Source organism: Engraulis encrasicolus, chromosome 14, assembly GCF_034702125.1.
Source record: "Engraulis encrasicolus isolate BLACKSEA-1 chromosome 14, IST_EnEncr_1.0, whole genome shotgun sequence".
Lineage (NCBI taxonomy): Eukaryota > Metazoa > Chordata > Actinopteri > Clupeiformes > Engraulidae > Engraulis > Engraulis encrasicolus.
Genome location: NC_085870.1, coordinates 29,838,935 through 29,861,894, shown reverse-complemented (window position 1 = coordinate 29,861,894; position 22,960 = coordinate 29,838,935). Strand labels below are relative to the sequence as shown.

Sequence of the window (22,960 nt, the reverse complement as noted above, 5' to 3'; positions counted from 1 at the left end):
GTTGCTGGCGATGTATGTACCCCAGTAATGGGTGGTAATTAGGTGGGCTGGAGGGAGGAACGATCTGGCCCCCTTGGGGGTGATGGCAGAGGGTGGTGATTGGTGGGCGGTTCAAGAGGGTTGGTGGATGGGGAGGGTTCGCTACTGGCATGGGGATGGAGGATGGGGCGGATTTGCGCCTTGGCATGGTTACTGGTGATTAGGGGGTGGTAGTATTCCAGGGTGTCGAGAATGGGTATTTCTTCATGTGAATTATGGTGGTTATGCTTTTAGAGTAAACAGGAATATCTCCATGGTTTTGTAGAGGCTTAACGTATAAGCACACTTAACCTTTTTGCACACACACGCACACACAAGCACACAGACACACACACACACACAGACACACACACACACACACACACACACACACACACACACACACACACACACACAGACACACACACACAGAGGGGGATGCAGATGCATACCTAGTCATGTGTGAACATATGTACACATACGTGCATAGCACATGTCCACTGACATACTCACATGCACCCATGCCCAAATCATGCACACACAAAAAGAGACACAAGGACATGCATGGATGCACCCACACAAGCACACATTCAGCACTCACCCAGAGTGAGAAAAGGGGGGTGGGGTCGAGCGTTGCTTGATTGCTGTAACTGGGCTGAGCTATGGGATAGAGCTGCTGGTTTGATAATTTCACTCATTGCAAGATGCCTTTCAGTAATGACAAGTCACACTCTTGAATTGAAATGAATAACTAAAAATAATTGTATTCATTTATTGGGATATACATTTTATGGTGATCTATTCATGACCTGCTAATAAATCAATGTCTGTAACATTCATATTGAAGATTGCAACTTTTCACTACTCGCTGGGATAACACGGTTTACCTCAGCCAAACGCCAATTATTCATCTGAAGTTGAGAGCACTACCTCACAAATGAACGAGTGCAGACGGCCCGCCACACCTGCCTATGGTCGCCCAGTTCCAGCAAAACCTTATTCCAGAATAATTATGGACTTTGTCCATTTTGATGTAAGTTCAGGAGAACCATAACGAAATTTAACGTGCCCCTCCCCGCCACATACAATACCTGCCAGCACAGGATCCGCTGAGCTCTCAGTGGTGCTTCAGGACTCTGGCCAGCGACCTTGCCCAATTCCTCATCCGAAATTACATGTGCATTTAAGTCCAAAGTGTATACCTCTGCTTAAATCTACATAAGCCCGCACTATCCCTGCTCCTTGCAAGCCTCAGAGGCAGAATGGCCATCGCTTGATCATTATAACTGGACTGAGGAATGGACTGCTGGTTTGGTGAGCAGGTGTCAGCAGATTCGCACCCCTGGTGTAATATAGACTACCGTGGCCCCTGTGGAGCTATCGGGGGGCCCCTATGGCCCCAGCCAGCCAATTGGCCCCGGCCCCGGCCCCACTCGACCGCCTCTAGCAGCTCTAGTCGGAGGCTGGCCAGCCACATCTGCCCATGTAGGTCAGCCAGCTACTGTGGCAGCCTACACATCAGAGTGCACACTTCCATGCACATTCACTTACACTACACACAAACTGTGCGGTATGTGTACACACATTCACATGGGCATATAGTGCAAACATGCACTACCTTAGACCCACAAACACAACCTGCAGTATACAATCATTTTGAGACTCTACAATAAACACGCGCACGCATGCATGCACATATAGTACTAGTACTACACATATGCACACACACACACACACATGCACTACCTTAGACCCACAAACATGACCTACTCAGTATACACACATTTTGAGACTCTACAATAAACACGCATGCATGCACATACAGTACTACACACATGCACACATACACACAGACACACAAACATATGCAGACATGCACACACACAGAGACAGATGCGTACGTGATGATGCCAAAGGGTCACCTACATAAGCACATGCCCACGTGCCAACATTGCAGGGACACAGAGACACACACACACACACACACGGAAACACACACACACACACACACACACACACACACACACACACACACACACACACACACACACACACACACACACACACACACACACACACGGGTCACGCCTACACGGAAATACATACACACAAGGACTGTGCCACATCATGTTATCTGTGCCATTGTGTAAAAAGGGGTAATTAAAAACAGCTTTGTATGTCTTATTTTATGAGGCCTCCTCATCCTCTATAAGCTGCAGCTCTAGTTCCCCATTGCACCTGCTGATTAGTGCAGATCAGCACCATTTCCACAGCAGCCCTCTCAGTCAAGCAATCCCCCTGGAACAGAACCATCTAACCCCTTTGTCCTCCTCCTACTCCTCCTCTTTTTTCATTTTGCTCTTCGGGTTCTCTCTCACTCTCTCTCTATCTCTCTCTCTCTCTCTCTCTCTCTCTCTCTCTCTCTCTCTCTCTCTCCCCATCTCTCTCTTTTTCTCTCCTTGCTGTTCTGATTTTGTAGGTCACAGAGGTCTAAAGTCAGTGTGCAGCTGAGCCCCGAAAAAGCAGAAGCGAGGAGAAGAGAAGAGAAGAGAAGACGCGAGGCGAGAGAAGACAAGACAAGAGAAGAGAGGACGTAAGGCGAGAGGAGTGGAGAAAAGAGAAGAGAGGTCGCGAGGCGAGAGGAGAGGAAGTGAAGGAGACGATATAAGCCAATCAGAGGAGAGCGATGTGGAAGCGAGGCGAGGGGTTGGGCCTGCCAACATGGCCGCTCCTCCTCTTGCTCTGGCTGAGAGCCGCGGCCGCCATCGAAGTACCAGATGATCGTAAGTACACACACACACACACACACACACACACACACACACACACACACACACACACACACACAAATACACACAAATACACATACACTGCCACAGACACCTCCAAATGGGTCCATATGAGTGGATGTTATATATAGAAAGGAGGGACATCATTTATGTATGAGGAGTGAAAACATGGCATTAGTGAAGAACAGGGCTCCATATGGCCCAGAAAGGGAGAGAGATAATAAACATGTGTTTGGCTTTGGTTGGTTTGGTATGGTGTCCCCAATGCTGTGGGTTTGGGGGGTTGGGTTGTTCTTGTCACTTGGTTGATCACACACCATCATGACAGGAAAATGTACGCCTTTGTGTTTTGTGATAGACATTGAGCATACATATAGAAATTCCTGAACTGTACTGTACTGTATTTGGACATGCATAGTTGACACATGTAGAGTGGAGGAGGGGTCCGAACAAACATCATTTTTAATTGGCATATGGTAACTGTCTCCCAGTCCACCTCTCTCTGTCACTGCCCGTCTCACTCTACTCTTCTTCTCACGTACTCACGTACTCACGTACTCACGTACTCACGTGCACACACACACACACACACACACACACACACACACACACACACACACACACACACACACACACACACACACACACACACACACACACACACACACACACCTACACAGATGCCACATGCACACATATATGAAATGTAAACAGTGCTTTATAAAACATCCTCCTGATTGACAGTAGAGCAAGACAAGGTTGCTGTGTATCCATTTCTCATCATTTTTGCTGCAGTGTGAAATAGATATGTGCTGTGTGTTTTGGGATTCTATTGATTGGCGCTAAAGATGGAGAGTCAGCAGAATAACATCCTGTTCATCTTGGCATGGTCACAGAACAGGACAGGAAGCCCCCTGCCATGGACACATGATGCCTCAACGCTGACCCACAAATACTGACAATACACACAGAAATCGTTTTGCCTCACGTCACAGTCACTGCGACATGCACATCGTACCGTAGGTGTCGTTTATACGAGGACGATTGCGAGGGAAAATAACACAATATTTTAGCAGAAGTGGCTTTCGTTTACACTGCAACCCCGCCATCGAGGACCCGGGTTTCGTCTCCATCTAGACTAAACCTTATTATAAAGCGTTACCGACACCTCCCATAAAATATTTCGCCATTTCCACTCGCAATTGTCCTTGTGTAAAAGCCATGGGAAAATTGAAAAAGAGCCACTTTGCGTCTTCTGTTTTGATCGTCCCCATATAAATGTAGCCTTAGTTCTTATCCTGGGAGCAGGAGCAAAGCGCAAAATACAAAAGAATGACAAGATAAACATAAAGGAAAGAATGTTTCTTTTTAAAACACTGGCAATGGACCCTTATTCACGAAAGCTTGGTTTCTGTTCACATTAATCTTGGATTTGCACTTAATCAAATATGAATTATTACTGTAGGTCAATGAAATGTTACATTCAGCATAGGAAATAAGTGGAGATTATAGACCCCCTGTTGTTCTGTGTCTCTCCTGTCTCTGCCTCTCCCAAATTAAATGTAATGATGCAATAGCTTATGGTCCAGATAAGGGCTTCCATGGTGCACTGCATGGGGGCTGGGGGACCTTGAATAAACAAAAGATGATGATCAAGCGTCATTATATGGATCCAGGGCTCCATTTCCTGGCCTGATCCATTGCCATTATAGTTTTGTGGAATTAAGACCAGACTTATGTTTACCAGCACGAGTGGCAGTAAAACATGGCTACCATACTTGGCATCTCAAGAAACACATGCAGTATTCTCTTTTTGTAAACCCTCATCATCTGAAGAAATAACAACTAGAGAAGCTATATAAACAGAGCTGAACTGGCCATCTGGCATAGCAAGCATTTCCCGGTGGGCCCCGCACACTCGTGGGGCCCTATTTTCAGAAATGTTAAAGAAATAAATGAGTCAGTTCTGGGCCGCTAATTATGAAGGACCTTTTTTAGCCAAAAGTGCCCGGGCCCTATTTCTCACCCCAGTCCAGCCTTGTATATAAACAAAACAATCAAGTATTCTCTGGTGTTGTGTAAAACCCTCGCGGTGTGCCAACACTGCTCTATTTATGCACCTCTGCCCTCTGTTGTGTCGTCTATCTTTGTCCATTTTATGCTCTGCCTCTGTCTGGGTCTAGGTTTATGCATCCGCCCCCACAGACCCAGAGAGGCTAGTCTGCTCAGCTCGGGCATGGTTAGAAGCCATCTTAGGGAGACAGGCAGGGAGCTCAAACCACAGACGGACACTATAAAAGACCCCAGAGGCTCCGGCTTCGTCTCATCTGAGACCATAACAAGACAACAGCGGAGCTGTGCTGCCCACTGGCAGCCATTAATGCTATTGTCTAGAGTGGAGATCACGTCCACACCACACATCACATCCACCATCCTCCTCGTTATTGCCTTTATGCCTGCCTCTGTTTCCTTCCGTCCTCGCCTGCCCCATTACCTTCTCTCAGTGCCTTCCTCTCTCTCTTTCCCTTTGTTGCTCTCTCTTTATATCTCAAGAATATCTTGAATTTCTTTTCATATTCTCTTTATATCTCTATATCTCTTAATATATATTAGACCAGCTTGCTATGGTGAAGTTAAATCCTAACCTCATGAGAAATTTTCATTTAGTTGATGTGGACATTCTTAATAGAACGGTACAAAGTCTTAGCTCCTCTACATCTGACTTAGATATTTTACCAACAGCCTTCTTCAAATCCATCTTAAATCTAATATCATCAGATGTACTTCAGATCATCAACACCTCACTACAAACAGGCATATTCCCAGGCTGTCTGAAAGAAGCAGTTGTGAAACCCTTACTGAAAAAGAACAACCTGGATGCACTGGTACTAAACAACTATAGGCCCATATCCAATCTACCATTCATGGGTAAAATAATAGAGAAAATTGTTTTTAACCAATTAACTGCTTTTCTAATCTCTAATAGCTATTTTGATAAGTTTCAATCAGGTTTCCGTGCCTACCACAGCACTGAAACAGCTCTTATTAAAGTTATGAATGACATAAGATTGAATTCTGATGCTGGCAAATCATCCGTCTTGGTACTTCTTGATTTGAGTGCTGCTTTCGATACAGTTAATCATTCTATACTACTACATAGACTGGAACACTGGGTTGGCTTTACGGGCATAGTGATCGACTGGTTAAAATCGTACTTACAACAAAGAAGTTTTTTTGTCGCCATTGGAAGGCATACTTCATCACCAATGTCTCTGGATTGTGGGGTCCCCCAGGGCTCCATTCTGGGACCACTACTGTTCAATCTGTATATGTTGCCACTGGGACACATTATCGAGAATAACTCCATAAATTACCATAGCTATGCGGATGATACCCAGCTCTACTTATCTATGTCCCCAAATGACTATACCCCCCTTGAATCACTCTATCATTGCATGGACCAAATTAACAAATGGATGTCTCACAATTTCCTCCAGCTGAACACAGATAAAACTGAAGTAATTATATTTGGGAAAAGAGAGGAGAGACAAAAGATTGCTACTATCCTTGAAACGAAGGGACTGAAAGCAAGGGAAACAGTTAAAAATCTTGGGGTCCTCATTGACAGTGACCTAAACTTCAACAGTCACATGAAAGCTATTACTAAGTCTGCATTTTATCACATAAAAAACGTCTCTAAATTTAGGGGCCTGATGTCTAAACATGATCTGGAGAAGCTAATACATGCCTTTATTTCTAGTAAAGTTGATTACTGTAACAGTCTTTTTACTGGCCTCCCCAATAAAACCATTAAACAGCTTCAACTTGTACAAAACGCAGCTGCAAGGGTTTCTTACAAAGACAAGGAAGTTCGACCACATTACTCCAATTTTAAGATCGCTGCATTGGCTCCCAGTAAGCTACAGAATTGATTTTAAGGCTATGCTACTTGTGTTTAAATCACTAAATGGAATGGGACCCACATATCTACTGGATATGTTTCAGCTGTATGCACCAACTAGGTCACTAAGGTCAACGGAGAAGAATTTGCTGGTGATTCCAAAAGTCAAAACAAAGTGTGGAGAGGCAGCCTTTAGCTTCTATGCTTCAAAGCTTTGGAACCAGCTTCCAGATGACATAAAAAATGCACCCACTATTGATAGCTTTAAATCTAGACTCAAGACAAAGCTGTTCTCAGATGCTTTCCCCTAGCTTAAATTACTTATTCTTATTATTTTTATTTTTATTTAATTTGTTTCATTTTATTTTATTTTATTATTATTTTTACCTTATGTTTTATCTTAATGTTTTTAAATGCTTTTTGACTCTAATTCATTTCCTTCTTTCTTCCCTGTTTCCTTTCATTTACATTTGTTAACTTTGTGAAGCACATTGAGTTGCACCTGTGTATGAAATGCGCTATATAAATAAACTTGCCTTGCCTTGCCTTGCCTTATATTGCTATGTCTCTGTCTCTCACTCTCATCCTTATTGTCTCTCCTGCCCCCTCTCTTTGTCCTCTCTCTCTCTCTCTCTCTCTCTCTCTCTCTCTCTCTCTCTCTCTCTCTCTCTCCATCTCTCTCTCCCTCTCTCTCCCCTCTCTTCCTGCGTATCTATCTATCCGTCCGTCTTATTGTGTTATTTCCTCCCGTGTCCCCTCTTTATGGCCGGTGGCCTTCCTGCCCCATGCCTCATAAACATCTATTGATTATCTGGCTGCTTGCCACTCTCGCTTCAGAGAGACATGATATTGTCTCTTATGTGCCCTGCGACCCCCCGCGACCTCCTGACCTTTGGCACACGCCGGCCGCACCGCGGTGCCTACAGGAGGACGCTTTTGTCTAATTGGAGAGCGCAAGCTGCCACGGCTTTTCTTTATTAAGGCTGATGGCGTCACAGTGTTGGTTGGTAGCGTCTCTCTCTCTCTCTGTCTTTCTCTCTCTCATTCTCTCTCTCTGCTCCTCCTGTGCTTAAGCCAGACTGATAATGAGAGCTGTCATCACTGTCGTCCTCGCCTAACCTAACCTCCCCCTATCGTCATCGTCTTACAGTCTTCTCCTGTGTGCACATTCGCACACACACCCACGAGCACACTGTGATATGCACGCGCGCGCACGCACGCACACACACATACACACCCCACCCTGTCACTTGGGAGGAAGGTGCAAAAGGAAGCTAAGACTGTTTTTCCTAAAACTGTGAGGCTTCCTCATTATGATGATGCTAGCTTTACCCCAAATAAACCCCACATAAGACATCCTGGAGGGGCTAAAATATGTTAATCTGGTATTATATTGAAATGGTGTAAAATACATTGGTTACCAAGTCTTTACACCCTGACATATGTAAACAATAGCATAGGACAACACAAGCTTTACCCCAAATAAGCCGCACATAAGACATCCTAGTGAGGCCAAAATGTGTTAATCTGGTATTATTATCATGATATAATATGACTTGCATACCACTTCTTACAATCTGACATGTTGGTTGAAGTGTGGACTGTAGGATACATATAATGCAAGTCCCACCTCCTAAATAAATCCCACAGAAGAAATCACAGGGAAGGCAAAATATGTCAATCTGGTATTATATTGATATGATGTAATATAACTTGAATGCCAAGGTTTTACACTCTGACATGTTGATTGAAGTGTGAACAAAAGGATTATCGCTGTTGAGCTTGGTAACCCTCAGTAGCCTAGACAAAAATTAATAAGGAGTCAGTCTACTGATTTAATGCCGGGTTATCTAAGACAAACAACACTCAACCTAAACCCTGTGCAAATAGGTCATTAAACATGTATGAAGGGTCATAAATAATTGATCTGCCATTATTATCGATGTAAATATTGACACTTTGTAAGAGTATTCATGTTCCCATACATATAGTCACAAAAACATAACATGAAAGCTATAGTATGCTGTCATGTACAAATGTTATAACTATTTGCAATGTTTGTGTACCATTTTAACAACAACGTCCAAAATCCATATTTTGCTGCTTACAATCATTGCTGCATTGCAAATCACAGCAAACAGTAGCAAACAATGACCCTCATCATTGTTGTTGTTCACCACCAAGGAGTTTAGTTGTGCAGAAATCACATTCTTGGTGGGTACATTTGGTGGAATTGGGTTTAGATTAAATTGTCTTCTTCTTTTAATGCTTTGATGAAAATGCACCTCCACTGCACTGCATATGAGGCGAGGAGATGATTTTTGAATGGCTTTACCTCCATGTGAACTCCCAGTAATGAGCTTAAAAGGGTATGGTAGTGTCATTAGATCCAGTGTCTATGCAAAACACAACTTATTCACAATGTATTTTTGACTCTTAAATAACCAAATGGGTTTACTGAATGTTGCAATGAGATGCATGGTTGCATAATCACTCGTGTAGAACTAGCTTGATGTTGCAGGTATGCACAAACCCAAGTGTAGTGTACACATACACATACACATACACATACGCATACGCATACCCATACACATACACATACACATACACATACGCATACGCATACCCATACACAGACACATACACATACACATACGCATACGCATACACAGACACATATAGCCATACACACATACAGTACAGTACACAGACACATACAGACATACACGCGCATACACACACAAATCCAGTCAGGCATGTGAGTCACAAACACACATGCACACATGCACACATACGCGCACGCACGCACACACACACACACACACACACACACACACACACACACACACACACACACAGAGAGACACACACACGCACACAGAGACACACACACACACACACACACACACACACACACACACACACACACACACACACACACACACACACACACACACACACACACACTGTCACCCACTGTCACCCACTCACTGACCCTCTGTGAAGTGACCTTGCTGATTTGGTATAATAAATGTCAGCTAGAGCGGAACCTGCCCCATCATCCCTGGCTTTTTATACCCAGGGGTCATACTGCATATTCCTCCCCCTACACATACACGCACACACACACACACACACACACACACACACACACACACACACACACACACACACACACACACACACACACACACACACACACACACACACACACACACACACACACACACTACACAATGCAATTTATTTCTATGTTAAAGGTGCACTGTGTAAAATGTGGCCAGAGTAGGTATTGCAACTATGCTGTCTACTGCCAGATTTGATCTTTTCATGAATGTTTACTGTGTGTTAATGTTTAATGAACTAATATTTACTAGTATGACCAAAGTACAGTAAGTATTTCAGCTAAAAGCGCCTATTTCTGGACATTTAAAATGGCTGACCATAGAGAAGATCCCTCTTTGCATGTATGAAAAGTGCAATTTTCCCTGTCATAATGAATACATAATGAAGGTGGTGGTAAGTATTTGTGAAAAAGGTAACAATAGTGAATGGGCAGCATGACTTCTGGAAATAAACTACTCAAAATATTACACAGTGCACCTTTAAACACAATGTTTTACAAAAAACATTGAGTCAAATGGCCTTCAGTGCACCTTCTCCCTCCTTGGCCATTTTGAGTATTTCTGTCTATAATATTTTGCCAATTGAACTGAACAGAACTGCCAGAAATGAATGAGCTCACTGTGCCACTATTGAATTATGGCCTCATAAACTGAATTGCTGCAGCTGCACTGAGATTTTAAGTCCAGGACTGCTACTCATTTCACCATTCAGTGAAGTGGAGTGTCAATATTTAGCCATGTAAGGGCCACATAACATAGCACCAGCCTGTAGTCAAACATGTCAATGGCTGTGCTACATTTCTACACTTGCTCCAGTAGTTTTCTGATGTTACCGTTTGCTTCAGTCTCACATATTTAGTTGTCTTTGTTGATAAACTCACTGATTTCCCCCCCTGTTCCTTATGTTTCTTGTCTCCATTTGTTTCTCCATGTGACCACAATGCTGCTCCTTGTTTATCATCTACAGGTAAGTTCCAGCTTTATCACTTTTGCAGCATAACACGTTAACGATACTAAATAATATTGATACAGTACATTAGTACATTAAGTGACATTAACCACCTTTGTACCTAATCTGCTAGTGTTTACTTGGATATCTTTAGCAGTTTTGTCTAGTTTATGTACTACTAATAATAATTACTCATTATTAATTCTAATATCATCACATTAATCACTGCTCCCACATCCTCCCCTGCTTCCAACCACCTCCCGGGAACTAACAGCGTCGATCAAGAAAGACCGTAAGTGCACTCACTTAATATTTACAAATGTGGTTCTGCGTGTGTGTGTGTGTGTGTGTGTGTGTGTGTGTGTGTGTGTGTGTGTGTGTGTGTGTGTGTGTGTGTGTGTGTGTGTGTGTGTGTGTGTGTGTGTGTGTGTGTGTGTGTGTGTGTGTGTGTGTGAGAGAGAGAGAGAGAGAGAGAGAGAGAGAGAGAGAGAGAGAGAGAGAGAGAGAGAGAGAGAGAGAGAGAGAGAGAGAGAGAGAGAGAATCGAAGTATGTGTTGTTTACATGTATAGTGTGTTCCTTGCAAATATTTCTTGCACGTGTGGCAAGTGGTGGTGGTTTCCCTGCCTTTGGGGCAGGGGCAGGGATGGCACCTGTTTCTCTTGCTATCCCTGGGAATCTCCTGCCTGGTTAACTGTCCACCCTACTTTTTATCCGTCAGAAAAACAATCATACGACAGAGTAACATAGTAGGGAAATGGCAGAGAAGGAGAAAGGAGAAAGACATTTAGTAAGAATGAAGGCCAGTCATACTCATCATTTATTCATCACGTGGATAAGTGTCTTTATACAAATATCAGTCCAGTTGCTATGGTGCTCCATCATCAGTGTGTCGTGGGGGTCTGTGCGGAGTAGATACAGTAGTGATAAATGGAGGGCATAATAAGTGACCTTTTTCTCCATCTAATCACTTTCTCTCCCTCCTTCTCTCGCTCTCTCTCCTTTCTACTCCCCTACACTTCTCCACTCTTTCTTTTTCCTCCCTTTGTATTTCTACCCCCATCTCTCTCTCTCTCTCTGTCCCTCCCTCCCTTTCTCTTTTTCTCATATTTTCGACTACCCTCTCTGCATCTCTCTTTTTTCTCGTTTTCTCTTTCTTTCTCTTATTGTATTGCTACCCCATTTCCCTCCCTCCCCTCCTCCCTTGCTCATTTTCTCTCCTTTCCTCACCCCCTCGTCCCTCTTCATCTCTCTCTCTCTCTCTCTCTCTCTCTCTCTCTCTCTCTCTCTCTCTCTCTCTCTCTCTCTCTCTCTCTCTCTCTCTCTCTCTCTGTATTGCTGTTCTCCCATCTCTTTTCCCAATGCAGTGAAGCAGCCTCCCACCATCACCAAGCAGTCCCCAAAGGACTACATTGTGGACCCGCGCGATAACATCATCATTGAATGTGAAGCCACGGGGAACCCCCCGCCAACGTGAGTACTGTGCTGCTGACAAACGCCAAAACAATCCCCTTCTTTCTTTCATTCTTTCTTTCTTTCAAAACCCCTCTCTCTCTCTCTTTTTCCCCTTGCTCTCTTGCTTATTCTCTCACTCGCTTACTCTCTCGCTCACTCATTCACTCACTTTTCTCCACACACACACACACACACATCCCTCACACCCTTTCACTGACTTACACACTCGCTCCATCCCTCCCTCCCCTACTCCAACCCTCAACCCTATTTCGATTTCTTTCTTTCTTTCTTTCTTTCATTTTTCTCTTCTTTCTCACCCGGCTCACTCTGGCCGTGTCCTCATGGGAATGTTTACCTTTCACCAGCACAGACGCCGTCTGTGTGTGTCTGTGTGTGTCTGTGTGTGTGTGTGTGTGTGTGTGTGGGTGTGTGTGTGGGTGTGTGTGTGTGTGTGTGTGTGTGTGTGTGTGTGTGTGTGTGTGTGTGTGTGTGTGTGTGTGTGTGTGTGTGTGTGTGTGTGTGTGTGCGCCTGCCTCTATCTGTGTCCCTGTCTTTCTTTATCTTGGTCTGTCTCTCTCCGTCTCTTTATCTCAGTTCTCCCCCCCTCACCCGTCCCTCATCTCTTTTTCTCATCCCTCTCCTCTCTCTCTCTCCTCACCTGTTTTCAAGGCCGTCTCCCATCACATTTGTTCTGTCGCTCATTTTTCTCTCCCTCTCTCTATTCTGTTCTCTCCCCTTCCCCCTTTTTTGTCTACCTGGATGTCTCCATCGCTCCATCACTCTGCGCTGGCCTTTTGTCGTCCTTTCTTCCTCTATCTTTTTTTCTCCTGCACTCAACCCCCCTCTCCCTCCCCCACCGCCTCTCTGTCTTTTTCTCTTGTGTTGAACCCCCATGCCCCCCCACTCCCTCCTGTCTTAATTGGGGATGACAGCTATTAGTGAGAACAGAACAGAGCAGAGCCAAGCAGGCAGCCAGATCATCAGCGCTGGCCCAGGCTCATCTCCTCTCCACTGGGGAGCAGTGGCCGTCACCTCCCGCTGCCTCCAAACTCAAAAGCTCCATTCATCACCACAGCGCACCATCACGTGGAGCTACAGGGGAACCAGACACCCCGGCCCTCAGCCTCTTACTGTCTCACACGCTCTCCTTCGCTCTTCCTCACTTTCTCCTCCACTCAATTACTCGTCTACTCCCTTACTCTCTTCCTCTCTTACTGTCTTTCTCTGTCTCTCTGTCTCTGTCTCTCTCTCTGTCTCTGTCTCTCTCTCTCTCTCTCTCTCTCTCTCTCTCTCTCTCTCTCTCTCTCTCTCTCTCTCCTGTATATCTATGCCCCCTCTATTTATCTATTTTCTCTAGGCTGTGTTAGTCTGTCTGTCTCAGTTTCTCTCTGTTCACTTTTCTTTCTCCCTTTCCCCTATTTTGTCAGTCTCTTCATCCTCTCTCTCTCTCTCTCTCTCTCTCTCTCTCTCTGTCCTATTCTCCCCACTCTTTCTGATACGCTCCCCCCATCCTCCCTCCCGTGCTTACGCAAGCCATATGAGTCGCTGAGTGGCCGAGGACAGTGGGGTCCATTCACGGGGGCCACCACAGTGTTAGTGATTGTGATTGTTTGGTTGGCCGTGTTTCTGGAGTGGCTGTTTACATAACGGCAGGGCCACGCTGCACAGTGGGCTCTCCCTCCCAAGATGGCCACTGGGCTGGAATAATGACACCAGATGAACAATGAGGCCCACGCAACAACACTCCTCCATCCACTTATCCCTCCATCCCTCCATCCCTCCACCCATCTATCTATTCATCCATCATTCACTTATCTATCTATCTATCTATCTATCTATCTATCTATCTATCTATCTATCTATCTATCTATCTATCTATCTATCTATCTATCTATCTATCTATCTAGCTGTCTGTCTGTCTATTTATGTCCATTAGAAATTACTCTTTCTTTTGTATTGTATTGTTGTATTTCTTATAGAAACCTGAGTCCTATGTGGTTGCCCTTTATAGGGCTGTATTGAAATTAGAGTGTGCGTTTGATGTAGTTTTATTGCTCAGTTTGATATGGTATTTCACTCACTGAATGTTACGTAAAACAAACAAAGAGGCTCAATAATGGGTCTTCAATACAAGTAACATGTGGTGAGGATTGGAATGAATGTGAATAAACGCACAGCCTTGGTGTGCTTGTGTTGGTGTGCGTGTGACTGTGTGTGTGTCTGTCTGTACCTGTGTCTGTCTGTGTGTCTATCTGTGTGTGTGTCTGTCTGTACCTGTGTCTGTGTCTTTCTGTGGCTCTTTCTCTGTCTGTCTCAGGTTCCTGTGGAAGCGTAACTCTCGTTTCTTCAACGTGGCCAAGGCGCCCCACGTGACGCAGCGTAAGCCGCAGGGGACGCTGGAGATCTCCTTCCGTAGCGGGGGCCGGCCCGAGGACTACGAGGGGGAGTACCAATGCTTTGTCACCAACGACTACGGCACGGCCTTCTCCAACAAGATCCTGCTCAGGGTCTCCAGTGAGTGCCCACACAAGCATGCATGTACACACACTCACATTTTATGTACTTTATTTGATTCCACATTACAAGTTAATATCGATAGGAACCAAATGTGATGAATAATGCAACAACTATTTGACCAATAAACATCTTGCTATGGGAGCATCATTAAGGGTACAGGAAACATCTTCTCTTCCAGATGAATATACTCCCTATCACAGCTGATATTGAGCAGTATTTAGCTAGCTGTCTGGCCCCTCTTTTACTTAGTCCACTGATGTTAAGTCCACTGACCACAAGCCTATGCACATGGCCTAGACAGCCAAATACAAGAACAATGAGGACACATTTATAGCCACAGCTTTCAATGGCAGATGTTAGAGGATGGTATTTCAGGGTTTTTTTGTACAGAAGGATTCCTCCATGGACAGGTCAAAGGCACAGGCTACTTCAAAGAGTCTGACTATTTTTTCCTCTTGTGATACACACTTACACATGCACACACACACACACACATACACACACATACACGCACACACATACAGACATGCATGAGATACTGTAGTTGTGCTGCCACACAATTGAGAGAGCGAGAGAGAGAGAGAGAGAGAGAGAGAGAGAGAGAGAGAGAGAGAGAGATTATTTGTCTGGTTCCAGTAATGTATTGTAATGTAACCTGTAATGCTGTGCTCTGCAGAGTCTCCACTGTGGCCTAAGGAGAACCTGGCGCCCGTGCTGGTCAGCGAGGGATCCCAGCTGGTGCTGAGCTGTAACCCCCCGCCCGGCCTGCCCCCTCCCTTCACATTCTGGATGAGCAGCAGTGAGTAGCCCTCTTCTATCCTGCCTTCTTTCCCTCCTGTCTTTCTTCCTGCCTTCCTGAATTCCTGCCTTCCTTGTTGGAGCTAAGTTGTAAGCAATTTATAAGCTAACAAGCTTAACAGTTCTGGGTAGTGTATCTCGAAAGTGTAGTTGTTAGCCAGTTAGCAACTTGGGTAGTTGCCAATGGGAAATCGCATTGCAAACAACAAAGTAGCTAACTTAGTTAGCAACTACGGTTTCGAAAAAAGCAAAGCTATAAGCAATTTATAAGTCAACAAGCGTCCCAATATTTTTCATTTTTGTGGTACTTTGCATTTTCTTTCTATGTATTCACCCTGCGCTCTGAATCATCAATTCCTGTAATGACATGTCATTGTGATAGTCTCTGGCCCTGACTAAAGTGTTCACTACTTTGCTACATAGGGTGCAAGGTGGATTTTTCAGGTCTTCAGTGCACTGTGAGGCTGTACAGTAGTGGATGAAATCCCTCTTCATGTCAATATAGTTCAAGGCTCTTGTGCCATCCTCCACATCTCTCTCTCTCTCTCGCTCCTCTCTCTCTCTCTCTCTCTCTCTCTCTCTCTCTCTCTCTCTCTCTCTCTCTCTCGCTTCTCTCTCTCTCTCTCTCTCTCTCTCTCTCTCTCTCTCTCTCTCTCTCTCCCTACCCTCCTGCTCTGCAGTGTCCATTACTGCTGAGCTTGTATATGCAACTGTGTGCTGCTTTCTGTGACCGTGTGTCAACTGTATATCGTGTGTGTGTGTGTGTGTGTGTGTGTGTGTGTGTGTGTGTGTGTGTGTGTGTGTGTGTGTGTGTGTGTGTGTGTGTGTGTGTGTGTGTGTGTGTGTGTGTGTGCTGCCTTGCATGGCCTCTTAAAAGAGCTGAGAGGGCAGAATCAGGAAGTGGAGAAAGCATGGTCCGCACACACACACACACACACACACACACACACACACACACACACACACACACACACACACACACACACACACACACACACACACACACACACACACACACAACTACACTCAACCACACACACACACACACCATCACTCTCTCTGCAGCCTCCGCAGTCTGCGGTCCCATAAGGCCACACTGCACACAGCCCTGGACTGCATGCTCCGCAGGGGCACTGGGCAGACTAGAGCGCTACTCAGGCCACATGGCCTTCTTTAAAGACACACGTGCACTGTTCACTGGGGACAGACGGGCATTACTTGCGCCCTGTGTCCTCATTTTACTGTATGTTATTTATTAACCTATATTTGGCCCATTGGGACACATTGCGTAAATGTAAAAGATCTTATACATCTGCATGACAGAGAGGAGAGCATCACTCGTGCCCGCGATCTTCCACTGCAGATGGCAGATTCAAAGTTTGGCAGTGTTGGCCAAAGTTGAGCATCCTTGGGCAACGGGAATCCCTGAGCATCCTCCCATACATGCAGTATGCCAACTGCTAGGTCCTTATGCAGAAGCATTCATAGCAAAGAGGTTAACCATACGCCTGTGGTGGTCTAGATATCCAGCTTCATGTTTTGTTTATAGCCAGGCGTTGTAGTTGTGGCTGCCTCTTCGCTCAGTGCTCTGTCTGTATCCATCATCTTCTGTCTGCAGCCATGTTGCCTAGCCTTTGGATAAACGGAATGTATGTAATATAATGTAATGTAACTGGTCTGTCTGTCCGCCATCTTGTTTTTGCAATCATGATGCCTATCTGAATGTGCAGTGAAATGTAATGTAATGTAATTTACCTGATCTATGTATGTCTTATATCTTGTTTATGCAGTCTGATGCCTATCCAGCAGGATAATGTAATGTTATGTAATTTAATGTAAGTGAACTGGTCTGTCTGTGTCCACCATCTTGTTTCTGCCATTATGATTCCTATCCAGGTGGATACTAACCAGATGGATAATGTCATGTAATGTAATTGAACTGGTGTGTTAATGTCGGCCATCTTGCTTCTGCAGTGATGATGCCAATTCGTCAGGATGCGCGCGTGTCCATGGGCCTGAATGGAGACCTGTACTTCTCCAACGTGGTGGCCAAGGACTCCAGCACAGACTACAGCTGCAACGCACGCTTCCCCTTCACACACACCATACAGCAGAAGAACCCTTACACCCTCAAAGTGCAAGCCAGTGAGTAGCCCAGCCACCGCCGTGAACCACGCACACATGCATGCACGCACGCACGCACACACACAAATGCACACACACACACAAATACACAGTACACGCACACACACACAAACACACGCACGCACACAAGGACACCCTCTCTCTCTCGCTCTCTCTCTCTCTCTCTCTCACACACACACACACACACACACACACACACACACACACACACACACACACACACACACACACACACACACACACACACAGACACACACACACAGCGTCCATGATGCTGTCTGTTTTGTGTCTGAGATGTGCTGCCATCTAGAGGTGAAAAGAAGGCATGTCATGCACCATTAGCTGTCAGCCTTTTGCTCTCACCTGTACTTGTACCTAGTAGTGCAAATGTGACAAACACATACCTTATATTTGCTTGTAAATTACACACACGTCACCAAAAGCTGTTTGTCCACACTTTTTTAAAATATTTATTTGAAAGGACGTTTTAAGAAACATCAATAATTAATTGGGTTAAAAGTTGTAGTGGCGATGCGTTTGACCCTGGAGAGCGTGAACAATATGCATAAATTGTGCATGGTTTAGGGGGGCCATCAACACTCAGGGATAATGGCTCCCTCATTGATCTGCTGCTCCTTTAAAACAGGGGGCACAGGGACCCTGGAGAGACATCTGTCAGGTGGGAAGGGGAGGAATGATTTGTTTATGTTGATGCGACCATAAAACTAGGACTGTATTAGTCAGATCAATTCCTATTTTAGCACTCTGTTCAGTGTATTATGTCCATTCAATGCTATGTATTATATGTTGTATGTACCGTATGTTTGTACATTTGTAAACAATGATTACAGGAAGCAGGACATATTTCATCTCCCAGTCGTGACACTTTTGATGTTAATGTTTATTTGAATGAGCCGTTGTGATTCTTAGTGGATGGCCACTCTATTCGCAGGCCACAATGACTCTGACGCTGGTGACACTGGCGGTGGTGAGTTCGACCTCTCGTTGTTTTGCTGCGTCTCCCTTGGCAACTGGCTGCCAGGAGACCGTCCCGATGACCTTCTAATGCTCAGCTGCGCCACCTGCTAACCTGTTAGCCTTAACACGCGTGTAGTCTAATACTTACTCCTGTCACGGGCTTCCATAACAATTACTTAAATAACATGTGGCACAAAGGCTCAATTTGTGGCACATTTACCCCTGTAAATATGTGTTTGAGTGTGTGTGTGTTCGTGTGTGTGTGTGTGTGTGTGTGTGTGCGTGTGTGCGTGCGTGTTTGCGTCTAAAAGAGTGAAAGTAAATGATGAGCATGATCCTGCCAAAGTGCCTCGTCTCCCAAAGCCAATTCTGAACTGGTTGACGCGTTACGCCACAGTCTGACACATGGAGGAGATGAAGCTCACAGACAGCTGGGAAGCTCAAGCCAAGCTCATATGGCTGGGTGCATGTCACCCAATAGGAGTCTCTCTCTCTCTCTCTCTCTGGCTGTCTCTCTCTCTCTCTCTCTCTCGCTGTCTCTCTCTCGCTGTCTCTCTCTCTCTCTCTCTCTCTCTCTCTCTCTCTCTCTCTCTCTCTCTCTCTCTCTCTCTTTCCCCCTCTCTCTGTCTCTCTCCCTCTCTCGCTTCCTCCCTCTTTCTCTCTCTCTCTCTCTCTCTCTCTCTCTCTCTCTCTCTCTCTCTCTCTCTCTCTCTCTCTCTCTCTCTGCAGAACACAGGCGACCACTAACCCAGTCTTCCACTCACTCACAGGCACCACTTGCTGTAGCAGAAACTCACTCCCTCCTCGTTTTTAAACACTTTTCCTCCTCCTCCTCCTCCCTTCTCTTGAGCCTCTTGTCCCCACTCCTTCTTCTCACAATGGCCTCTGTCACTTTACGTGTGGGATTTGCAGGATATGAATACTCACCCCCTCTTCCGCGCATCCAGGAGCAGCAGCAGCAGCAGCGGCAGCAGCCTCGATGATATGCATCACAATAGGCCACTAACGCCGTTCACATGAGTCTGTCTGCTCACTCACAGCTTCTGTCTCCAGTCGTGTCCACAGCGTCGTGCTCGTCGCACTGTCTAACCTACCATCTGTCCTCACTGTTGGATGTCTAACGTGCCTGAAGTCTGTCACATGTCTGTCATTTCCAGAGGAAAAATGGGGGATGTTTTTTAGATAATGAGTGCGGCAAAGTTCCGCCATGTCATTTCTGTCTTGTCCAGCGTTTTGTGTCTCTGTACATGTCAGTAATTGTCATAATAACAACAGCTGTGTGTGATTTCAATGGATGGTTTGTCTTTTTGTATCTGAAGGTGCTCTTCAGCATTCTGGGATCACAGAACAGAGTAGTCTACCAATTCAAGATTAATTATATTTGTAGTATGTGAGATCTATCCTCTTATCTGCACCCGACATGTGTATATTTGTATACTTTCCTATGCCGTGTATTGATTTGCATAATAAGTGTCATGCAGGGTTAGATTGGGAATAATTCAATCATCTCCAAAGGAAAAATCTTCAAAGCAGCTGCTGCTTGCCGCAAGCAGGCAGATGAACTTGCTGTGATGTGTGAGAAATGTTTCATAAAACGGCTGAGTCATAAACAATCCAAACACTTCGCTAAGCCCCGGTATCAAAGTCAGGTCATTGGCTAGCGTACAGAATCAGCCCACATGAACAAAAGTCAAATGAGGCATGGCCGCTGAGACTTGCCCTTTTTCTAATCCCATGGTTGCTCTGCCAAATGTCTTACAACTTTTTAATTTACCCCAAGTCTCCCCAGTGTACTGTAATTACTCTATAGTTGATCGCTCCTGCAGTACAAACGCAGGCTGTGCAAAGCTCTTCATTAGCGATCAGAAAGGCAAGGTTTTTTTGGCACAGGCTATTTTAATATATGAACAATCAAGCTCAAGCATCCGTTTGTTTTTTTCATAACAACAGGAACATGGCATTGTAATTCGCCATGCATGCCATCGTCCAGTCCAATTCATTGCTCTTACAATAAGCCTAGCTCCCACCAGCTAATCAGGCTAATTTCCTGTGACTGATATTTACAGGAATTCACAGATTTTACACTGATATTCACAGTAAAACAAAACACACATTCTATTTGAATCCACAATGAGATGTAAAAGTGCGAAAGCGGAACATTTCCACGCAACACACAGGAAGGGCCATACTTGTTTGCAAGGAAACAACAGCTGTTGGAAATGAGAGTGCAACAACATGCCTCCCAGCAGGTCTATGGGGAGGCTAGAGTCAGCAGAAGGCCTGTGTGGAGAGGCCAGCAATGCCTTTCCCAGTCTGTTGGACAGAGCTCTGGAAACCACAACTCCAGACCAAACATACACCAGAAAAAATAGACCATATAAGGCAAGACAGAGCAGTTTTTATTTATATAACCATCTTCAGTATACCAATGTATGGGTAGCCTACTGTACTATGTGAGTCTCGCACAGAGGACCAAAACTAGAGTTGAGCACCAATTTGAAACACAGACTTGTCTGTCTATATGTTGTGGAATAGCCCTCCACTTTCTTCTTCTTCTTCTTCTTCTTCTTCTTCTTCTTCTTCTTCTTCTTCTTCTTCTTCTTCTTCTTCTTCTTCTTCTTCTTCTTCTTCTTCTTCTTCTTCTTCTTCTTCTTCTTCTTCTTCTTCTCCTCCTCTGACTCCTCTTCCTGGTCCTCCTTCAGCTCGCAACGTGCCGGAGACGGCCCCGAGCTTCCTGACTCCTTCGGGGCTGGTCAGCTCTAAGATGGTGCTCCGAGGGGAGCAGCTGCTGCTGGAGTGTATCGCCGCCGGAGTGTGAGTGCGAACAAGATGCCTGACGCACATCAGAGGCACACTCATGCATACTCTCATACACTGACACGCACATACTCTCACATAGGACATATACCTTTACACAATCACACATGCACACAAACACACACGCTCAGGTTCACACACAGAAATGCACACACACACACACACACACACACACTTCCGCTTACTAACTGCCAACTAACTGGCCAGATACATTTCAATTGACATTTCACTACAGACAACAATAATGGTCCTGGCTTCCAAATTCCTTGGATGATTATGTTCAACATTACAGTCATTTGATAACTTATCACTGCTATCATCATTATGATCAATAGTAGTCAAAGTAGCAATGTTAATAGTAATACTACTACCAGACAAGTAGTAGTAGTAGTAGTAGTAGTAGTAGTAGTAGTAGTAGTGTAGTAGTAGTAGTAGTAGTAGCAGCAGTAGTAGTAGCAGTACTCGTAGTAGTAGCAGCCTAATAGTAGCTGTGGCAGTGGTAGTAGTAACAGTACAAAGAGGAGGAATAAGATTTGTTGATGTTTCATGCTCAAATTCCTGCCTGTGCAGTGGTAGAAAGAGGAATAGAGTCTGTTGAGATGCTTATGTTTGCATCCCTTTCTGCTTTTCGTGCACAGGCCGACTCCCAGCATCAAGTGGTTCAAGAAGGGCGGTGAGCTGCCCATGCGGCGGGTGAAGCTGGAGAGCTTCAACAAGACCCTGCGCATCACCAACGTGTCAGAGGAGGACTCGGGAGACTACATCTGCATGGCCAACAACAAGATCGCCAGCATCCAGCACACCATCTCCGTACAGGTCAAAGGTCAGTCTGATGGAGGGAAAAAAGGGAGTGGGGACATTGATGGCCAATTGTCCGGGTATGCTATTTTTGCTATATGTTGGTGAAAATGTGAAGGGGACAAGGTAGGTTTATCTCAAAAGTGGTATGGACATGTCCCCACCGTCTACACTGAAAAAAATACACCCATCTTTATATGAAGAGTGCTTTGAATATCCAAGTTTTGTCAGAGGATGCGCTCAACTTCTTGGAAAAAATTAATGTCTTATCGTGCGCGATAAAAGGTATCAGCTGAAAGAAGAAAAATCCGCATTCACAAACTAAGTCTCATTATTTATTTATAGATTACCACCATGTCCAAAAGCAAACACGTTTCGGCTATCAAGCCACGCACTGATGAAGGCTTGTTAGCCGAAACGCGTTTGCTTTTGGACATGGTGATAATCTATAAATAATAATGACACTTAGTTTGTGAGTGCAGATTTTGCTTTGAATATCCTACGTTTCACAAATGACACTTTGTTGCCACACAACCACCATCCACGTCAAAGGTTAGACACACTTTGCTGTTTGTTAGTTTGGGCACCATCTTTAAGCACCGCCTAACAGCTGTGATGTCATGAACTGAAGATGAATTGTTGTCTATCTGTTTGTCTTGTGAAACAATTGAT

General features: G+C 44.9%; 1 protein-coding gene across 1 annotated transcript in view; it reads left to right on the top strand.

Annotated features, from left to right (window-relative positions):
- nfasca (neurofascin homolog (chicken) a) overlaps positions 1 to 22,960 on the top strand; it is a 100,974-nt gene that overhangs the window by 40,393 nt on the left and 37,621 nt on the right. Inside the window, exons 3-10 of the mRNA XM_063215381.1 lie at positions 2,498 to 2,801; positions 12,148 to 12,253; positions 14,553 to 14,749; positions 15,429 to 15,551; positions 17,525 to 17,695; positions 18,648 to 18,683; positions 21,376 to 21,487; positions 22,129 to 22,313. Of these exons, the coding sequence (XP_063071451.1) occupies positions 2,705 to 2,801; positions 12,148 to 12,253; positions 14,553 to 14,749; positions 15,429 to 15,551; positions 17,525 to 17,695; positions 18,648 to 18,683; positions 21,376 to 21,487; positions 22,129 to 22,313 (1,027 nt within the window). The 5' untranslated portion in view covers positions 2,498 to 2,704. The remainder of the gene's footprint in view (positions 1 to 2,497; positions 2,802 to 12,147; positions 12,254 to 14,552; positions 14,750 to 15,428; positions 15,552 to 17,524; positions 17,696 to 18,647; positions 18,684 to 21,375; positions 21,488 to 22,128; positions 22,314 to 22,960) is intronic.